Source organism: Acanthopagrus latus, chromosome 8 (assembly GCF_904848185.1).
Source record: "Acanthopagrus latus isolate v.2019 chromosome 8, fAcaLat1.1, whole genome shotgun sequence".
NCBI lineage: Eukaryota > Metazoa > Chordata > Actinopteri > Spariformes > Sparidae > Acanthopagrus > Acanthopagrus latus.
In genome coordinates, this window is record NC_051046.1 from 26,851,981 (window position 1) to 26,871,115 (window position 19,135).

A 19,135-nucleotide genomic window follows, 5' to 3' on the forward strand; every position below is an offset into this window, starting at 1 on the left:
TTCCAGAAAACAGTCCTGACAGAAGTTCAAGTGAGCTGCTTCCTACAGCAGCATCACTGGCTGAGAGCGAGTGAACATCTGTCCTCAGAGTAACTAATGCAGTTAGTCAAATACTGTTCTCAAAGGGTAACTCCACCAACTTAACACATTGAATTGTCTTTACAGGTCTTGGAATACTCCTGCATGTGTGAAAAAAGTAGTATACAGGCTTTTGTGGGTCCAGATGAAGCTGCTGATTGCATTATGGTGTCACTCAGTGGAGAACTGTGGGTAATGTAGGCACCAGGTTTAAAGAAGTAAGAAGAATGTGGAATAAAAAAGGTGATGCGTGTAGTTCTGCTGTGTTGATTTTGCTCTTTGTTTTTAAACGGTACATAATGAGTCCATCAGTGCCATAGGAGTGCATTTTTTTCCAAATCCTCAATTCACCTTAGCCGCTGAGTGGAGGCAATTTATCAGATTTCATGAAGCCTTTTCAGGACCCACAGGAGGCTCAATACTACTTGTTCACAGATGTAGCAGTACTCCCCAAGACCTGTAAACACGCTTTAATGTGCAAAATTGGTGGAGTTACCCTTCAGGCACAATTTAGACAAGCACCTGCTCGGATTTACATTTGATGCCAGTTACTACCTGTGCTCGACTCCGAGGCGAACACTTATTTAGCAGCTTGTGCTTGACAATGACGTGGATTAAAGTATAGGTTTGTGTGAGTGCTTACCAGCTCTGCCGTAGACACCTTTCCCACTTTTAAACTTCTCAGATGGTTTGTTCGACTTCAACGCTCAAGTGGGGTTAAGACATACGACACCGAGCCATTTCAATGGTGAAATTATGTTTGGTAACTCTCAGACACCAGGAGCCGTGGTAACAATAACATGCTTCATGTAGAATCTGTGCAGCCTTATAATAAAACTGCAGTTAGTATTTATCTCACTGTTACCAACCAGTGAGAGGCTTTGTAAACCATTCACTAAACAGAGGATTAGAAACATCAGTTGCAACTTTGTAATGGTCGTCCAGTTAATGTTTCATTTACAAACTATTCTACACATCAGTTCTGACTTTAGATAAACAGTTGCTTCGTGAATGGTTTATAAAGCATTTCATTGTTTGTTAACAGTGAAATAACTATTAACTAAGGTTTGATTGGATAGAAATGTACCATTCATCAGTGCTGGTTATTATAAAGTGGTATCTATAATACAACTTTAACCACAAGGACAGTTCCCCTGCAGAGCGACACTCGGATTACATTTAGCTGATAACACTTTAACTTCGATGGGATTCAGAATGCAGGACTTCACCTGCGATGAAACCAAAGCGAAGTACCTGAATTCCCCACATCACCCCCAGCATCCACCTGTCCATCCACTCCTCCACCGGGGCCTCTCCTCCTCCCTCCTCCTCCTGTCTCCCCCCTCCTCCTCCTCGGCACGGACGCGCCCTCCCCTTCAGCGGAGCGGATGAGCGCACCGTGGCTGCTCTCCTCTCACAGTGGAGCACAGAGCTGCGCGGAGGACAGCAGGGAAACACTTTGAGCAGCACCGAGGAGCGGGACAGGGTGCGCTGCCTTTTCTTTTTCTAACCGCAACTTGGGAATTCCTGTGAACTACAACAAAAAAAGAAAAAGAAAAAAAGAAAAGAAAAAAAAAACAGGAAAAAAAAAGAGCCGTGAAACTTGTGAGGGACGGAGGACGACTTGTCGGGTCAGCATGGCATCTCTGATGAACTCAGCGTGCCTCCTCTTCTTGCCTGTTGCTTTGCTGCTGGGTGAGTACCCCCGCCAAAAAATAAATAAAAACTGATATGATTCTATCGAAACTCTTAATCATCAGCAATGCACAACTTCCACCGCAGCGGCCAGGGCTTCTGGAGTAGTTTTGGCTGCGCGCCGCTGTGCGTAACCGGATGCTGCAATACCTGGACTCCGGCTTTTAAATGTCTCATCTCTGCGCGTGTAGATTCTCAGCTGACATAAACTGCGTCCTTCCGACCTTCCTGACCTGACTCCGCGTCTCTGTGCGCTGCAAGTCAGAGGGTCCCGCAGCTGCCCCGCCGAACATGCGGGAGCGATCCGACCAGGGGGAGAGCTCGTAAAAGCAGCCTGAAGCTTTTTTTGTGACTGCGGCGGGCCGGGAGAGGATCTGCTCCCTAAAAGTTGGATCCACGATCGTTACGCACGCCGCCGTCGTGATTTCCACTAAGCGTGTTGTGGCCGCGTCTTCCCGGCTCTGTTCCGCCCGACAACCAGCTGCTGGTGAACAGCTGGAGCGGAGCCGAGAGAGAGAGAGAGAGCGAGAGCGCGCGCTGTCTCTCAGTGCCGGAGCCCAGCCACGTTCGTTAGCATGATAGGTAGATTCATTCATTTCAAACAGGCGGGAGATACTACAGGAGATTTGTGAGTGTGTTCAAAGTGAAGCATGTTGAATTAAAGGGGCACTCCGGCTGTTTCCTATCGCACTTCCATAAAGTTCAGATCACTTAACGAAAGACGGGTTTATCTTTATCTCCTTGAGTGAATCAAGCTTTTAAAAAAGGACCCTACATTTCCCATAATGCATTATATGCGGTTGGTAAATTCACAAACTTTGGAGCTGCAGGACACTTTTTTTTTCTCCCCCCGCTCTTCATTTTAAGCTGAACCTGACATGTGAAATTGGTGGAGCGGTCCTTTAATTAGGCAAAAATACTAGACTTTCGCTGACTTTTTCTAATTTGAAAACACGTCTAATCCATGTTAAAAGCCGTCATCCTCCTCATCACCACTGATCATCATCCCATGCTGCTGCTGATGTCAGAGCGCTGAAGAGGAGGGGGGTGGATGAGGGCTCCCGAGGGAGCGTTACACCGTTGGGGTAAAGGAAAAAAGAAAAAGTCCCACCGATGGGGATAAATGATAAATGATTCGCATCTGTCCCCCTCCCCTGCCCTGCACAGTCTCTGGAGGCTGCGCTCAGCCCAGCATCTGAGCCTGACCAGGAAACTCTCCTGCTGCCGCCACTGCTGCTGCTGTCTGTCTGTCATCTGCCTCATTCACTCAGCACAGTCACGTTACTGACACACAGGCAGAGACCAGGCTCGTTATGTATTAATATGGGCTGATATTTTTACATGGAGCTATTACTTTGTTCCTATCAAACTGTGTGTGTGTGTGTGTGTGTGCGTGAGAGAGAGAGAGAGAGAGAGAGAGAGAGAGAGAGATGATGATGATGAGTGTACACTGATGTGTGCTGCTGTGTGGGTTGGTGTGTCCCAGAGCAGATTCCTGTCACCTTTGACTCAAACATCACTTACAACACCTTAAAATATCTTATGTGAAGATCAGAAGCACCGTATTAAAAAGAAAATCATCTCTCAATACTTCAACTACACCTGCAAAAATATAAATAGGATTTTTTTTTTTTTTCTCCTCACTGGATCAGTATTTATATCGTTCTTTGATCCAGATGGATCTTTACAACACAGAGCGCCTATCCTTGTGTGTCACACAGAGTGCATCAGTGTATACGGTTATTTCAATGTATCTTCGCTCAGTCTCACGGGAGGAATCGTGAGGAAATGTAATCTGCGCACATACTGGCACAAACCGCATAAAGACTTTGAGTGGCAGCTGTGCTGGATTTCAACATGCTTCAGGTTTGGCGCTCTTCCTCGGCAGCCTCGAGAGGGCTGCTCTTACGTGGAAAAACAAAGAAATGATATTCTGATTAAGCCACAACCAAAAGTATAGGTATTTTTGACACGTCAGAGGAGGAAAAACAATGCGTCAAAAAGTCTGCTGTGAAAAAGGACCATGCTGGGATGCTGACACCTACAGTGATGTTATCAACATATTAAACACGATCTGATCACAGTGATCTGACAGTATTGGCACTGATCAATATATGAAACACAACATTCAGAGGTAGTCTACGAAATAGTTATAGGCATGAACCACCAACCAGGCGACAAAGCAAAGTGTGCAAAACTTAGACAAACAAACAAGAGTCTAGTAGCTAAATGCTGATGCTAACATGTTCACAGGGTCAACACTCACATAATGATTTATAGCAGGTGTAATGTTTACCATGGTTGTCATCTAAGATTAGCATTTTATCATGCTTAACTTTGTTAATTTGCACTTAACACAAAACTTATGTACTGCATAATAACGACACTTGACTTTTCAAAATGTAATATGTTAGCATGGTAACAATTAGCTAGTTAGTGCTAAAAAACAAAACCTGAAGTAACAACTTTTGACTTAGTTTAGAGTGTTAGCATGCTAACAATAGGAGCTTAGCACAAACAAATGTGTAAAAAATAAAAACAATTAACTTAGCTTATAGTGTTAGCATGATAATGTTTGCTATTAAGCAGTAAACACAAAACTGATGCACAGAAGTGACATTCGACTCAGTCTAGAGTGTTAGCATGCTAATGGAAAATCAACATTTGACTTACTTTAGAGTGTTAGCATGATAATGTTTGCTATTAACAATACAACCAGCAACTAACACAAAACTGGTGTGTGAATACAGCAACTGACTTTAGAGTGTAAGCATGCTAACAATTGCTGTTTAGCACTGAGCAAAACGGCGTTGCTTCTGTCCTGGAGCATTTCTGGGCCGAGACCAGTCACTTCCCCGGGTCTCCGATGGTTGCCCGACACTTTCACACTTTGGTTTTATCAAACCAGCAAGAAATAATGTGTTTATCATCTTACGTTTGGGCAGAACCAGCAGAATTGTCCCTCCGTTTCCGGTCTTTATGCTAAGCTAAGCTAACTTGTCACTGGTTTAAGCTACACGTTTACTGCACAGACAAAAGAGTGGTGTTGAATTCTCATCATTTTCTCAAAAGCAAAAAAAAAAAATTGATAAGAATATATATATTTTTTTAAATGGTAAAACCTAAGGGATAAGCGGTTACGGATAATGACATGAGAAGATCCCCGGTTCGCATCCCGGTTGGGACGCCTGGGATCTTTCTGTGTGGAGTTTGCATGTTCTCCCTGTGCAGCGTGGGTTTTCACCGGTTACTCCGGCTTCCTCCCACAGTCCAAAAACATGCTGAGATTAATTGATTATTCTAAATTGTCCGTAGGTGTGAATGAGAGTGTGCCTGGTTGTTTGTCTCTATGTGTAGCCCTGTGATAGACTAGCGACCTGTCCAGGGTGTCCCCTGCCTTCGCCCTAAGTCAGCTGGGATAGGCTCCAGCCCCCCCGCGACCCTGCAGAGGATTAAGTGGCGTACATATAATGTACAGATAATGGATGGATGGATGGATGGTAAAACCTCATCTAAGAGCTGTAGCGTTGAAAACACTGCATGTTTCATTACACAGGGAGCTTCATCTCATATCTGTCTCCTCTGCCTCTGCTCTACAAGCTGCGAGTGTTAGGGCCATAGGCAACGGAGAGGTCTCCCCTGGGTGCAGGTGTCCGCTCTACGCCATCAGCGCCCCAATAATCACATTAAAAGCCGTCCATAGGCTGGAGGGAGATTATATTTGGCTTTTAATTGTTCTCCTCAGGAAACTCTCCCTCTCTCTCTCTCTCTCTCTCTCTCTCTCTCTCTCTCACACCTCCCTCTCTGTTGGTCGACTGCAGCGTTTCTGAGGTGTTTTTTTTTCTTTTTTTTTCTTTTTTAACTGCAGCAGAGACACATGAAGTGGAGGATTCCTCATTAAAATAGGTTTAAAAGTCTCATGGAAAACTGTCTGTGCCTCCCCCCCCCTCCTCCTCCTCCTCCTCCTCCTCCTCCTCCCCCTCCTCCTCCTCCTCCCCCTCCTCCCCCTCTTCCTCTCCCCATCCGGCTCTCAAAGATCACAGTCTCTCCCCGAACACACATTCACAGCTGTGTCCACCACACTGCACCCTCCTCCCATCCTCTTCCTCCTTCCCTTTTCTCCTCCTGCTTCCTTCATCCCCCCCTTCGTCTTTCCTTCCTCACTTCTAGCGAACCTCATTTCCTCGTTTCTTCTAACTTCTCACGTCTCTGCAGTCTTTTTTTTTTTTTTTATCTCCGTGCCATCGCTGCTCTTCCTTTTCATTTTAAACTCACTCCATCTCTCATCTCTCTGCTTCTTTCATCATCTCCTCCTTCACTTTTTTTTTTTTCCCACTGCTTTCCGTCCACCCTCCGTTCTTTTCATCAGGGGGTCCAAACTATTGATAAATGTGATTGCGTGAATCCTGCGTCACATGTTTGAAATCAAAGCAGAGCTGCTTTATGTCCAGGAGTCGTTATGTTTTTTTATCGGAGGACTTGGGGGAGTTCCTCATGGAGTCAGACAAACACATCTCGTGGTCCGCTGATTGACTGACATGTGATCCCATGAGATTACAAGTGAGGAAATATCTCAGTAATGATTTGCCCCAAAGATGAGGTGGGAATGGTTTGGCTGTTGTGCTCCTCCTTCACAGTACGGGTGAAGTGAAGTGTCCCGCTTCTGTCTGAGCTTGGGCCGTGTTCACCGTCGAGATCTGTGCTGAAAACTGGCGACAGAAACAGTTTCATAATATAGAACCTCACGTTTATATATGAAGAAATCTTTCATTTGACTGTCGGACCAGCACTTTGTCTCGTCCACAGTCAAACACCGGACTGCAGCATTCCTCAGCTCAGATTCGCCTGATGGCCCACACCCAGATCTGTGACATCACAGCGTGTCTCAGCGATGAGTGGCTGGTAGTTTTGTTGGACTGAAGGCAAATCTGAACCCTTAATGTCTCAGAAAAGTGGAGATCTGCACTGTACATTTTAAAAGTTGACTATAAAAAGTCAGGAGACCAGTCACTTTAGAATTAGCAGGTAAACTATTACATTTAAATTGTCTTTAACATTATTAATCTACTGTAGTGTAATTTTGATTTTACAGTGCAGGCTGCAGAACACAGTTTGGATGATATCCTGACCTCATCCACCCCGGTAGCAGAATATGATTGTCATGCTTACTGGCACCCGTACAATTCACACTATAACAGCTTCTGAAACAGTTCTGAAGTTGGATCACCATGGAGACGTACGCTGTCTGCCCTGATTTTCAAAAATGAAGCAGGTAGCAGCTCGCGCGTCGTCTCCTCTTCGCATCAGTTCGGATTCTGATCAATCCCACAGCCGAGCACGAGCGCGCTGAATCATCGGCGTTCAGATCAGCAGCTCGTTGCATCGAAGCTCTGCTCGCTGGGGAGCGATCGCGCCGCTGTCAGCTCAGATATACTGTGTGCGCTGTGGCGTCCTGGACCTGGTGTAAAGCTCACTGAGAGGCTGTTAAAGCCTCAGAAACAATCACAGCTAATTGATGCAGTGGTTCACAACCTTTTTTTTTTTTTTTTTTTTTTCCTCTGCAGCCCACCCCTTTAGCAGATAACAATATTTTCAATACTCCTAAACCATGGCTGTCATTAATACAGAGCTGCAGCCACAGTGTGACATCACACAGAACGCAATAAATCAGGAAGTCGCTGCAGCAGTGTTAAACTTTGACTGTGTAACAGTAGTTCAGTGCAGCGGCCGCGCTGTGCAGGATCGCTGAGTGGAAATCCGCAGGCCTCCTTGTGTGTGCAGGGTGTGTATTCTCCGAGTGGCGTCTTAACTTGCTCAACTTCATCTGTCTTTATCACCCACTGTTGTACCAGTGAGGCTGAGGGCCAGATATTACTCCTCATATTTTTTTATCTTGTCTTTGTTTTTTGTTTTTTTGGCTGTTTTTCTGCAGCCTGTATCTCAGCGTCAGTCCGTTTCCTCGTGTTTCCAGCTCTTCGTTGGCTTTTTACTTCTCTATTTTTTGATTTGTTTTACTTTTTTATTCCTGGATGTGCTCCTGCCTGCTCCCTCGTTTTTCTTTCTTTCTTTTGTCTGTCTCATTCCTTTTGTATCTTGTATCTATGTTGGGTTTTTTTTGATTTCGTGCTGTTTTAGTTCAGACTCTGGATTTTTAATCAGCTCTTCATTAAAGCTTGCTTTTTATCTATAATGACCTGCCTGCTTGTGTCTTGCGCTTGTGTTTTTTTTTCCCCCTGACTTTAACAATAATGGATGTTCAGTTACTTTTTCAACGTTCACTTTACTAGATGAATGTGATAATTAATCCCATTTACTACTATACTAGTGCGATTTGGCCATTTTTTAAAAGCCAGTTTCTGTTGGCGGCAGCGGAGTCTGCGTTTCTTGCACTGGACTCAAAAAATCAGAAGTCTTTCTGAATTTTCAACCTTCATACTCTCTTTTCTAATTTCCCCCGTCTTGTTTGCAGACTTTATGTTTCCCTCATCTTTCAGCCTCCTGCTCACACACCTCCTACATGTTCTCTAGCCGTCTTTACCTCCACCTCCCCCTCGGTCTCCGTGAGTGTGTGCTGTAATGTTCTCTGTGTGCTCGGTTTTCCGTCCGCTAACTAAACTAATGGTTAGGACAGTAATACATGACACACACACACACACACACACACACACAAAAAGCTTGTTTAAGCGGTCTTGATCCCAAAAGATTCTTAGCTACACGTGCACACACAGTCATTCTTTACTTAAATGCATACACACACAAACACACACCTACACCTCTTGAGGAGATCAAGGAGAGGGTGACAATATTGAAATGAGGGACAAAAACGTGTGTGTGTGTGTGTGTGTGTGTGCGCGCATGCATATGTTGTTGTCTACGCACCCAGTTGCCTTTATTGGTTCAGGATTCAGCTGTGCCTTCACGGGGTTTGCTTGTGCTTGTGAATTTTTAAGAGATTGAAGAGTGTGTGTGTGTGTGTGTGTGTGTGTGTGTGTGAGGTTCCTCTGACAAAACACTACGCAACGAAGCACCTGCAGAGCACGACTCTCTTCCCCTTATCCCAAAACTACACTGACCATGAATATTCATACACACTAGGGCACACACACACACACACACACACACACACAAAGAGTTTAAAGACGCTGTAATGCATGCACCCACACATTTACTGTATGAAGGAGCCACCGTCCTCTACTGTAATCACTCTAATGTAATTCATCTCCTGCCCTTACCGTGTGTTCGTACTCTACTGCCTGTGTGTGTCTGAATCCAAGTGCACGTGTCATCTGCGTGTGTGTGTGTGTGCGTACATACATTCCTCCAAAACTCCCCCTTCCACACGCGACACACACATTTCATCCTACAGTGTGTGCACAGAGAGCGTATAGGAAGGTTGTTTGCAAAGTGGAGAGCGCAGTGTGTCCAAGGTCAGCAGAGCCCTTGCCTTTGAGTCTGCCTCCAAACACACACACACGCACATGAATACACACTTCTATAGCGAAGCGGTGCAGGGAACATTAGCTTTCAGTCTGAAAGGAGCGAGAGAAAGAGAGAAAAGTAGAAGAAAAAAAAAAAGAAAAAGAAATGCAATGCAGTTTACGGAACAAGAGCGAAGTAAAGGAAGTGTTAGGGAGGTGAGGCGGAGAGGCAGAGGGCAAGTGGAGACAGAGGACGGAGCTGGTAAGATGGAGAGAAGGAGGATGGAGAGAGGGGTAGAGCAGCAGAAAGAGATCAGGACCTGTATTTATCAGGCCTGTCAGAAAAAGGCGAACCATCATGGATCACTGGCCACAGCCTCCGGACAATTCAATTTAATACGATCTGAAGTCAGCGCAGGACATCCTGCAGAAGCCCCCTCCAACTCTGGAAACTTTGAATAAAACCCACCGGGGAGAGGACGGAAGACGGGAGTGGAAGAGGACAGACAAGAGTGCACAGAAGGCGTGCCGCTCGCTGAAGGACGAATGAGGCGGAAGTCTGTTTCCCGCACAGGAGAGGGGAGGGAAGACATTAGCAGTGTAAACAGAGACACGGGGGGCCGGCAGCAACTGACGCTGTCGTCATTTGTCAAAATGTAATCAGGGATTCCTCTAAATGGGCTGAAATGTAATAGAGCCTGTTAGTGTAATGAATGGACAGATTATGTAGCATCTTTAGACTGATACTGTACTCGTCTCGGGCAGGACAAACAGGATGAATATACACACACACACACACACACAAGAGTTCCTGGGGAAACCATTATGGGTGATACCTCCAGGGCCCACTGGAAGACGCATAAGTGAGACAGTATCATAATAACTGCATTTTCAAGGCTTTAGATGCCTAGTATTAGTAATATCCACTTCACAGGGTCGTTAACCTAAATCATCATACACTGTATCAAGGCATTTTCATACTTCGGCAATGGCCATAGATGTGCAGAGGCTTGTATTAAAATGTTGAAAATATTTTTGGCCATCTAAAGGTTTACGATTGTGTAGCGAGTGCAGCGATTTGTAACCGCAGGTGTAGTGCTGCCTGAGCGTGCAGATTTTGAGCAGTTGTCATGCAAGAGAACCCATCAAAAAAACAGCCATACAGGTGAAAGTTTACAAAGTGTAAAAAAATAGTGATAAAAACTTACTTTGCAGTTGAACCCCCATCCCAAATCAACATTGATGTAACAGTGTGTCGCATATGGAACTCAAACCTGGGGCTGCTGCAGTGAGGACATGTCCTCTGTGCATGGGACGCCAGCTCTACCCACTGAGCTAGACGGCGCCCTGATTCACATCAATCATATGTGCATTAACCTGGAGTCAGGATCCTGGCAGCAGAGCCCAGCAAAGACCAGCAGAAAAAGTTCAAAAACCTGTACAAACAAAACAAGTGAGACACAACGTACGGCTGTTTCGCCCGGCGCGGCTGTAATGCTAAACTAAGCTAATCACGCCGGGCTCTGGCTCCATACTTAGCAAAAAAAAAAAGAAAAAAAAAAAGAGACTGATATTAATCTTCTCACGTCACTCTTGGAAAGAAAGAAAAATAACTATATCTCCCAAAAAGAAACCACTGTAACGATGTTACTGATTTGCATTCAGCAACAGCGCTTTGCAGCTTTCTGAGCCGTTCAGTTTATTTCAAGTGCTTTCCCAGTGTTTCTGTTTGCATCCTGCTTCAGATGAGGAAAGGAGGAAGTTGTTTGAATAAATGTTCAAAACCTGTGAGGATGTGAAGTGACATGAGCATTAAAAAAAGATGCGCATGCCTCGGTGGATGAGCGTATATGCAGCCGCGCACCTGCCCCCGCGTGCCTGTGTGTGTGTGTGTGTGTGTGTTGGGTCGTGTGTGTGCTTGTATGCATGGACGCCTGCGTGTCTGCGGTGCGGCGGGGAAGGTGAGGCGGACGGAGTCAGAGTCCAGGCCTGTGGCTGCAGGGCCGAGGGCTCTGAGGCTTAGAGGAGAAGTTGAAAGAGCAACTGCAGACTCCTGCTGAAACCAGACAGTTGAGATAAACCAGACACGGTAATAAAAAAAAAGAAAAGAAAAGAAAGAGACGAGCAAGCCAATGGGAAAATCAAACTAAAGTCATCAAAGATGTGAAGGCCGAGGGAGACACTTTTGTCTGTCTGCCTGAGTTGTTCACAACTGAGTCAACCTCCGCAGACGCTTAGAAACAACGGGTGACCTGAGCACAACCCGAGCTCAAACGTTGTGAGACGCTGGTGCTCGCTTCCATCACTTTGTATTTTATTTACAAAAAAACTCGGAGAAATACACGTCAGTAACTGTTTAAAAGGGATGTCTGGTCCTTGGTTGAGTTTTTCATCGTGTACTTGCACCTTATGAACTTATTTCTAAAGCGCTGTCAAAACTCTTGCACACTCTGTTTCCTCTTGTAGTTCTCTATAATGTTCTACAGCTGCCCCGTTCCCCTGTTTGCTATCCAGTGGGCTGGAAATGCACAGTACAGAAATTTGCCTAGCGTGTAACGTGAACACTACCACAGAGGAGGCAATGTTTTAAAGTTCTAGTCATGTTTAACGTTTAGTCTTATTAGCCGACTTCCTTCCCCACTCTCTGACTCTGTCCCATAAGTTATGGTGACCAAATGAAACGCACCATAAACTTTTGGTTTCTCTCGGTCTGAACGTTAAACTTGGAGAAACAGCATGGATAATCAGTGAGACGAAATTATAAAGACACTGTGAAAAAATATATGCAGATCCGAGGTGACGTCAAGTGACTCGGTCCCTTGGTTTCCACACCAATACGACGGGACACCGCCGCCGCAAAGTCGGATCGTGACAAGGATGACAATGGAGAAAGAGAGAGGCGAGAGGAGAGGCTGAGTCTGTCGGAAGGCAAAGATCCGCGTCTGAAACATCTGGAACAATTCACCAAGAGCCAGGGGAGAGAGAGAGAGAGAGGGGGAGGGAGAGAGAGAGGGAGGGAGAGAGAGAGGGAGAGAGGGAGAGAGAGGGAGAGAGAGAGGGAGGGAGAGGTCCCAGGATGGGACCAGAGAAGACTGAGAGTAGAGAGAGGACAAGAAGGAGGAACTGAGGAGAGAGAGACAGGGACACACACCAACATCTCCTGCCACTCTGGTCTTTTTGCAGTGCAGTGATAATCTGTGCAATCAACTGGCTTTACGTGACCGAGCCCTTACACTGGCCACATATTGAAAAAACAGAGAGTGAATACGAGAATCTTAAGGAGCATAACTTTAAATCAAGTGTCTGCAGGATGGGAAGCTGCGGAGAGAGTGAGCTGAAAGCAACACAAAGTCTAATATTCAATTTCCTCTAAACAAGACCCCGTGTCATCACAATAACTTAACAGATGCCATAATCACAGAAACAATCTACGCGCGGTCACATTACGTTAGAGTTATAGATGCTTTGAAACACTCTGCCTGGTCAGCAGAGTGTAAAGAAGTGCAGCCGAAGCAGCGGACAGTCAGACAGCACAAGAGTCTCTCCAGACGCTCGTACAGCACACACACACACACACACACACTCACACACACACTCACAAACACATGGCCGTAAACACACACATATGCAAATGTGTTGATAAAGTGGCACAGCCACAGGTCCAGTCCTAATAAACTGAGTGCTCTGAAATGTAAATGTGGAGGAAAATTAACACTCTTACCAACACATCCCCGGGTTATCACACAGCGCCATCGCACGCGCGCAAACAGAGCTAATTATTGACTGGGAGCTGAGTCACGCGCTTTTAAAAGGATCCACTCAGATTGTTGTGCCATTAATAATGCACATGTATGCGTTTAAGTCCTTTTGTGGATGCATAACAACACACAACAACGTTCAGCCCGCGGGACAGGAGGTGGAGGATTAGATTTCAGCGCTGTATACACCAGAGGAGTTTGTTCCCAGAGGAGGGCTGCTTCATGTTTGCGTCTTGGCGTGTGTGTGTGTGTGTGTGTGTGTGTGTGTGTGTGTGTGAGTGTTTGTGGTCTTGAGGGAGCAGACGTGAAGTGTCAGACTGAAGGAGTCGGCAGCAAACGGAGCATCTTTCATCTTTTTTTCGCGATGGCAGATTTGAATTTCACTTCAACTGACGACGATGAGAGAAAAATCCATCCATCCGTCCTAAACCCTCCCAGCTGAGAGATGATCTGTGACGACGTCACTGCCTCGAAGTGTTATTAGTATCAATATACACTGTGTGTGTAGGTACACGTCACCCCATTTTCTTCCTTCGGATGATTTTTTATTTTTATTTTCTTCACTATTTTTTCACCTCTCTCGTCCTCCTCCTCCTCACACATTCCTCCGGTCACACAAATACGCAACACATCGTCACGCAAACACACACAAACGTCTAAATGTAGTCCTCCCACACAAACTAACAAATTCAAAGTATACCCTGTGACTGTTAGGTCTAAATCAGGATTATTGAATTGAGATTCAAATGCGCAGCAATGTTAACAACAGAACAGCTCTTGCTCCTCTTTTTCTTTCATTCTTTATTCTTTCCCTTGTTTTGCGAGCTCCACTATGTTTATTTTCTTTATTTCTTTGTGATCTCATAGTGGTGCTTCACGATGCTCCTTTAAATAATAACCACGGTCTCAGACACATGAGACAGACTGGTTTTAAAGTGTCCCTGGGAAGACCGAACAGTAAAAAAGTCCTTTCCCCTCTTTCTAGAGCGCGCCATGTGAAATAGCTCTTCTCTAACTCACCTCTTTATCCGACTGCTGCCTCTCGTCCAAACACTCTGTCAAAATGTCCTCATTCTAAATAATTGCTGAGTTATAGATCCGGACCCTGACTGTGGTCTGCCTGTTTGTGACCTCTGTCTTATAACTTTGTCAACCGTCAGGTTTTTGCGACAAAGGACCCGAGGTATTAGGAACAAAAGGCGAGCTTTAGTACACCCAAAAAAAGGAAATTCAGTCATGAACTACTCACCTCCCTTTTCTGATGGAACGTCAGGTGAAGTTTCGTAGTCCACAAAACATTCCTGGAGCTTCAAAGCAAAAACAGAGTTGCAGCGTTCTCCTGCTCGTGCACACACTTCAGGCGAAGCGCGCACGTTCAGCTTAGAATCTTACAGCGAAGATATCTGCTTGAAACGTAGTGCAAAGAACATCTTCTCAAATCAGTCTCTCGACTGCGAAACTGCAGGCGGCATTACATCGGCATGGGAGTGAGTGGTAAATTAAAGAATTGCATTTTTGGGAGAAATTGTTCTTCAATGATGTTAAGCTGGATCCAAACAAAGACTGGCAAGAAGAAGAAGAAGAAGCTCCAAGAAGTAGGAAACACAAACATAAGACACAGACAACCTGACAGCTAACAGGGAAACAGACCAACATCACAGGGACTAATTATGTTTGTCACACTGACACAAGGCCTGAGATATACAGGAAGTGTAAAACTAACATGCCACATGAGGAGAGAGTCTCATTCAACATAAAACAGGAAATAACTAAACTAAAATAGATGACAGGATCGCAGCTCCCAGTCTAATTTTTTCGATTTGTCACCCTTTCTTTGCACTGTGTCACCTTACACTAATTAAAGAAGAGATAAGATAAATGAAAGAATGAAAGTGAATTCAAGATGGAGACTCAGGTCTGAAGCAGGAGGATGACTGCAGGGAGGAACTTCGTGGCTCGTTTCAGTGGGCAGTGGTGCGCTGTTGTCGCTCCTGTGTTAGTTGCCTTGTAAATTAAATTCATAGTTGATCTGTTTCTTGCCGGTGTTTGCTTTTTCTCACTCCGTCTGTGTGGATGCTGCTCCGTCAGCCGGGTCCTTCCTGAAGCAGTCAGTGACCTGCGACAGAAGTCTCTTTACCTTTGCGAAACCTGTTGTAATTATTCATTTTTGACACTGTGCTCAAGTTTCTGATCAATATTTTAAGATAAAGTTTGACATGGTGTTGAGCTGGACAGATTTGCTGATTGATATTAGAAGTTTAAGGCATAATTCCAAAGTCCAGTTCCATGAAAAATACAATAACCTATGAAACCTTGACAGAGGGTGGATTTATTGGTTAATAATTTGCACAGATTACAAAAAATTCAAATGTGTCTTCTTTCATTTACACGATAAACAAAATAGGTTTGATTTAGACGTGAAGTGAGTGTTAAATGCTGACTTTGTTTCAGATGTGTATTTAAATATGATCAGACTCTGATAATAACGAGACATGAGAAGAGCTGATGCTGCTGATGCCAGTCAGGATCTTTTGTATCTTTATATCTTTTATTATCCTGACTTTGCATTCATAACCTACCTGACACACCAGAGGCAGAAATATAATAATGTAATAGTAATATAAAACTCAAATCTTCAAAGTTCAAAGAAGTAAGATGATGAATTCAGATACAGAAAGTTGCTTCCGTACTTCCTGTTTTGCCAGCGTCACGTGGCAAAAGATCTTCTGTCCTCTGGGTTCAATGAATAGTTTGAACTATTTTCATAGGACTGATTCATTGTAGAGTTTGTGAAAAGTTCTGAAAGTAGTGAGAAATGCCTTCACATTTTTCCAGGGTCAAAGAGATATCTGCACAATGCTCATTTTGTCCAACATCAACACCATTAAACATATGTTAAAAGAATTCAAATAAAGCAAGCAGCAAATCCTCATGTTTGTCACTCATGTAGTGTATGTACTTTGATCAGAACAGCTCCAAGTTGATTTTCTGTCCATCAACTAATTCATGAGTGGACTGATTGTTTTCTGAATTTGTAAAGTAACTTGTGACTAAATCTGTCAAATTATTATAAGGGAGTAAAATGCACAATAGGGCCTCTCAAATATCGGATTAATGCAGTAGAATTAGAAGTATGTAAATACAAAGTCTTTAACAATTTGACAGAAATAATGTACACAAACTATGAACTATATCTTAAGGTGCATTATGTAGTTTTGGGGAATACATTTGAGTGTGAATGTAAATGGACATGCATTGCTTTAGTGCCTCTCCAGTCCACAGAGCGCTCAAAGCTCTTTGCAACACTTGTCACGCTCAGCCGCTCTCACATTCATTCATACACTGATGGCAGAGGCTGCCATGCAAGGTGCCAACTGACACTTGCCGACGTGCAGCTGGGGGTGCCGGGGATTCGTACCAGCGACCTTCCGAATTCTAGACGAGCTGCAGCCGCCCCTAAGAAGAGAAAGATCTTCACTGACTTATTTTTTTTTCTGCCTAAACAAACTAATTAAACAAACTTTGTTTCTTTGTTACACCACAATTTATACTTTGTTCATGTGTGGCGGACCCTGCCACTTTTCAAATCTATTTTTTGAATTTGCATTATTACCTCATTCCTGTTAAAAATAAATCTGAGTTTGAATTTCTTCTCCAAAACCACACAGTGGCCCCTTTAAAGCCCTGTTTATGCTGACGGAGTGCTTCTGTGTTTTTGAATCACTTGAGCTGCTGTAGGTTTACACACTGGGAGCTCAAGGTGTGTGTGTGTGTGTGTGTGTGTGTGTGTGTGTGTCCCTGCATCTCCATGGATCTTTACCCATGCAAACAGATGCCCGCGTGTGTGTTCGCTTGCATGTGTGCGTTCGCTCCCCTGTGCGCTGTTCGTCTGGGGAGAGAGGTGCTAACAGTGATAAGTTACAGCAGCAGCTTCAGGTGCTGGAGTCAATAAAAGCTCATTAACTCAACAAGGAGGTCAGTGGCTCCGTCCACCACAATATACCTCCCACTTTGTCTTATTCACAGGAGGGCGGTGTGTGTGTGTGTGTGTGTGTGTGTGAGGGAGAGGGAGAGTGAGAGCTGCTGCGTTTTTCTGTGTGTATGCATGCGTGTGTGATCTGCCGGATCAATGGGACAGCACGCTTCATTTCCTCTGACTTTAGACGGAGAGGCAGGGAGGAGGTGGAGCGTGGAGAGGCGAGGGAAACATCAAAGAGGACGACAACAACAACACGATCGATCATAACAGCGATGATTACAGAATTTGTCATGATAATTGACCGAGCTAATATCCGAATGGGACGCCGCTGAAGACTAATACAAGGCATCTGCTCCTGTTATGTCGAGTTCAAATGTCAGGTCGATTTAAAAACGACAGGCGTCGGTAATTAAGTAATTAACTGTGGGAGACAAACTCGAAGCAATCTTCACATCATACTGATGATTAAGGGGACTCAAAAGCAACTGTAAAAAGATGCACTTAAGATCAATATAGTATTACAGGGGCAGTGTGTGTGTTTCAGACTCCTACTGCAATATTACTGAAGTAATAACACAAACTCAGGAATATTTATGTTTTCCATAAGTGAACAAACACTGTGTTCTCAGAGGAAAATCAGGTCCCAGAACACTGTTTGAAGTTAGAAAGGTGGCAGGGTCCGCCAGTCTGAAACTCAGTTGCCCCTTTAAAGTCAGTTTGTTTATTCAGTCATGAAAACGAGATTCATTTAGTTTGATTATGACTTAATATCAATCAATTAATCAATCAATGAAGATCTTTCTCGTCCGATTAAAATGTCCTCACCAAAGATATATGTAGGGGTTTTTTTTTAGTCACATGAGGTGGTCAATGATTGTATTTAAAAACAGAGAAGACCTGACGTCTTGATTAGGGTTGGACTATCAAAATATTACCCAAATCACCATATGACTGAGTGCAATATGCAAATTTCAAGATGCTGCAATTGTATAATAAAATGGAGAAGAACACAGAAATAAACACTGTTTACAAGCTGAAGTCTTCACTGTAGCTGCCAAGCTATAAGTGTTAGCGTGCACCTTGTCTGCAGTGGGTTCAAAGACCGTGTGCTGTTGAGGGTGTACGTAACATCTCTTCAAACCAGTTGAGAGGAGAACACGCCTCATGAGCTGTATCGAGCACTGCTGTGTTGTTTTATTTATTTATTTATTTTTTTTAGACCACTTTAAAACAAGTCTTCCAGGAAAATGAAGTAAGTGAAATAGTTTGAATCCATTAAAGTTACACCAAGGTGCTGGACCACAGCTTCCGGGACTGTTTTTCTCCATCATCTTGTTTCCTAAAAAAGTTGTCATTTTCCTAAGGTAGAAAGATTTTCATCCCAGAGCAGTATCAGGCCACAGAGTGTGTCTGGGTTGAGGACCGGCTCTGTGCTGTGTGCTGCAGGCTGCTGTTTGTCTCTGCCCTGTAATCCTCCTCTCTGTTCTGCTGACTCGGGTTTGGTCTGAGAGGTTGTAACTTGTGTCTCATCTGGAGATGTTAGCTTGTGCCTCAGGGAGCGCTTCATTAATTCATCTGAGATCTCTCTCTCCCTCTCCCTCTTGTACACACAACACACGCGCACACACACACACACACACACACACACACACACACACACACACACACAGTCTAGTTGCTTTGCATTTCACTCTCTTTCATTCTGCTTCCTGGTTTTCTAGGATTCTCCGTCTCTCTCTGCTCTTGTTCCTCACTGTCACTCATCGTGTTTGTCCTCGTGTCCCGTGTCTGTGCTGCGGCTCCTCTCTCTTCTCTCCCCTCCCGTCTTACGCCCCGTCTCTTGCCTGCTGCTTTGCTTCTTTACATAACACAGGCAAACTAAACTGTTTCTTTAAACATCAAACTTTCATCACCGCTCCATTGTGAGCTCTGCTTTACAAGCTTTTAGGCTGAATAATGCACCGACCGGCGGCCTCTGCTGCAGGACTGCGAACATCAGCTCCATGTGTATGCATGCGAGGTGTGTTTTATCAGATTCACATTCTCGTCGGTCAGATGCATTTCCACTGCAGAGCGTTAGTCACTCCATTTACCCATCTGCTGCTGGCATCGCTGCGGACAGCTCAGCGCCCCTGGAGGGAAGTTACAGGGTTAAGTGCTTTGCCCAAGAGCACGCCAGTAGGACATATGTTCAATTTGTCAATTAG

At 44.5% G+C, this 19,135-nt stretch overlaps 1 protein-coding gene across 1 annotated transcript in view; it reads left to right on the forward strand.

The window, feature by feature from the left end:
- Positions 1 to 1,531: 1,531 nt before the first annotated feature.
- The window catches only part of nrn1la (neuritin 1-like a), an 88,218-nt gene continuing 70,614 nt past the window's right edge, over positions 1,532 to 19,135 (forward strand). The window contains exon 1 of the mRNA XM_037105827.1: positions 1,532 to 1,773. Coding sequence (XP_036961722.1) covers positions 1,716 to 1,773 — 58 coding nt within the window. The 5' untranslated portion in view covers positions 1,532 to 1,715. The remainder of the gene's footprint in view (positions 1,774 to 19,135) is intronic.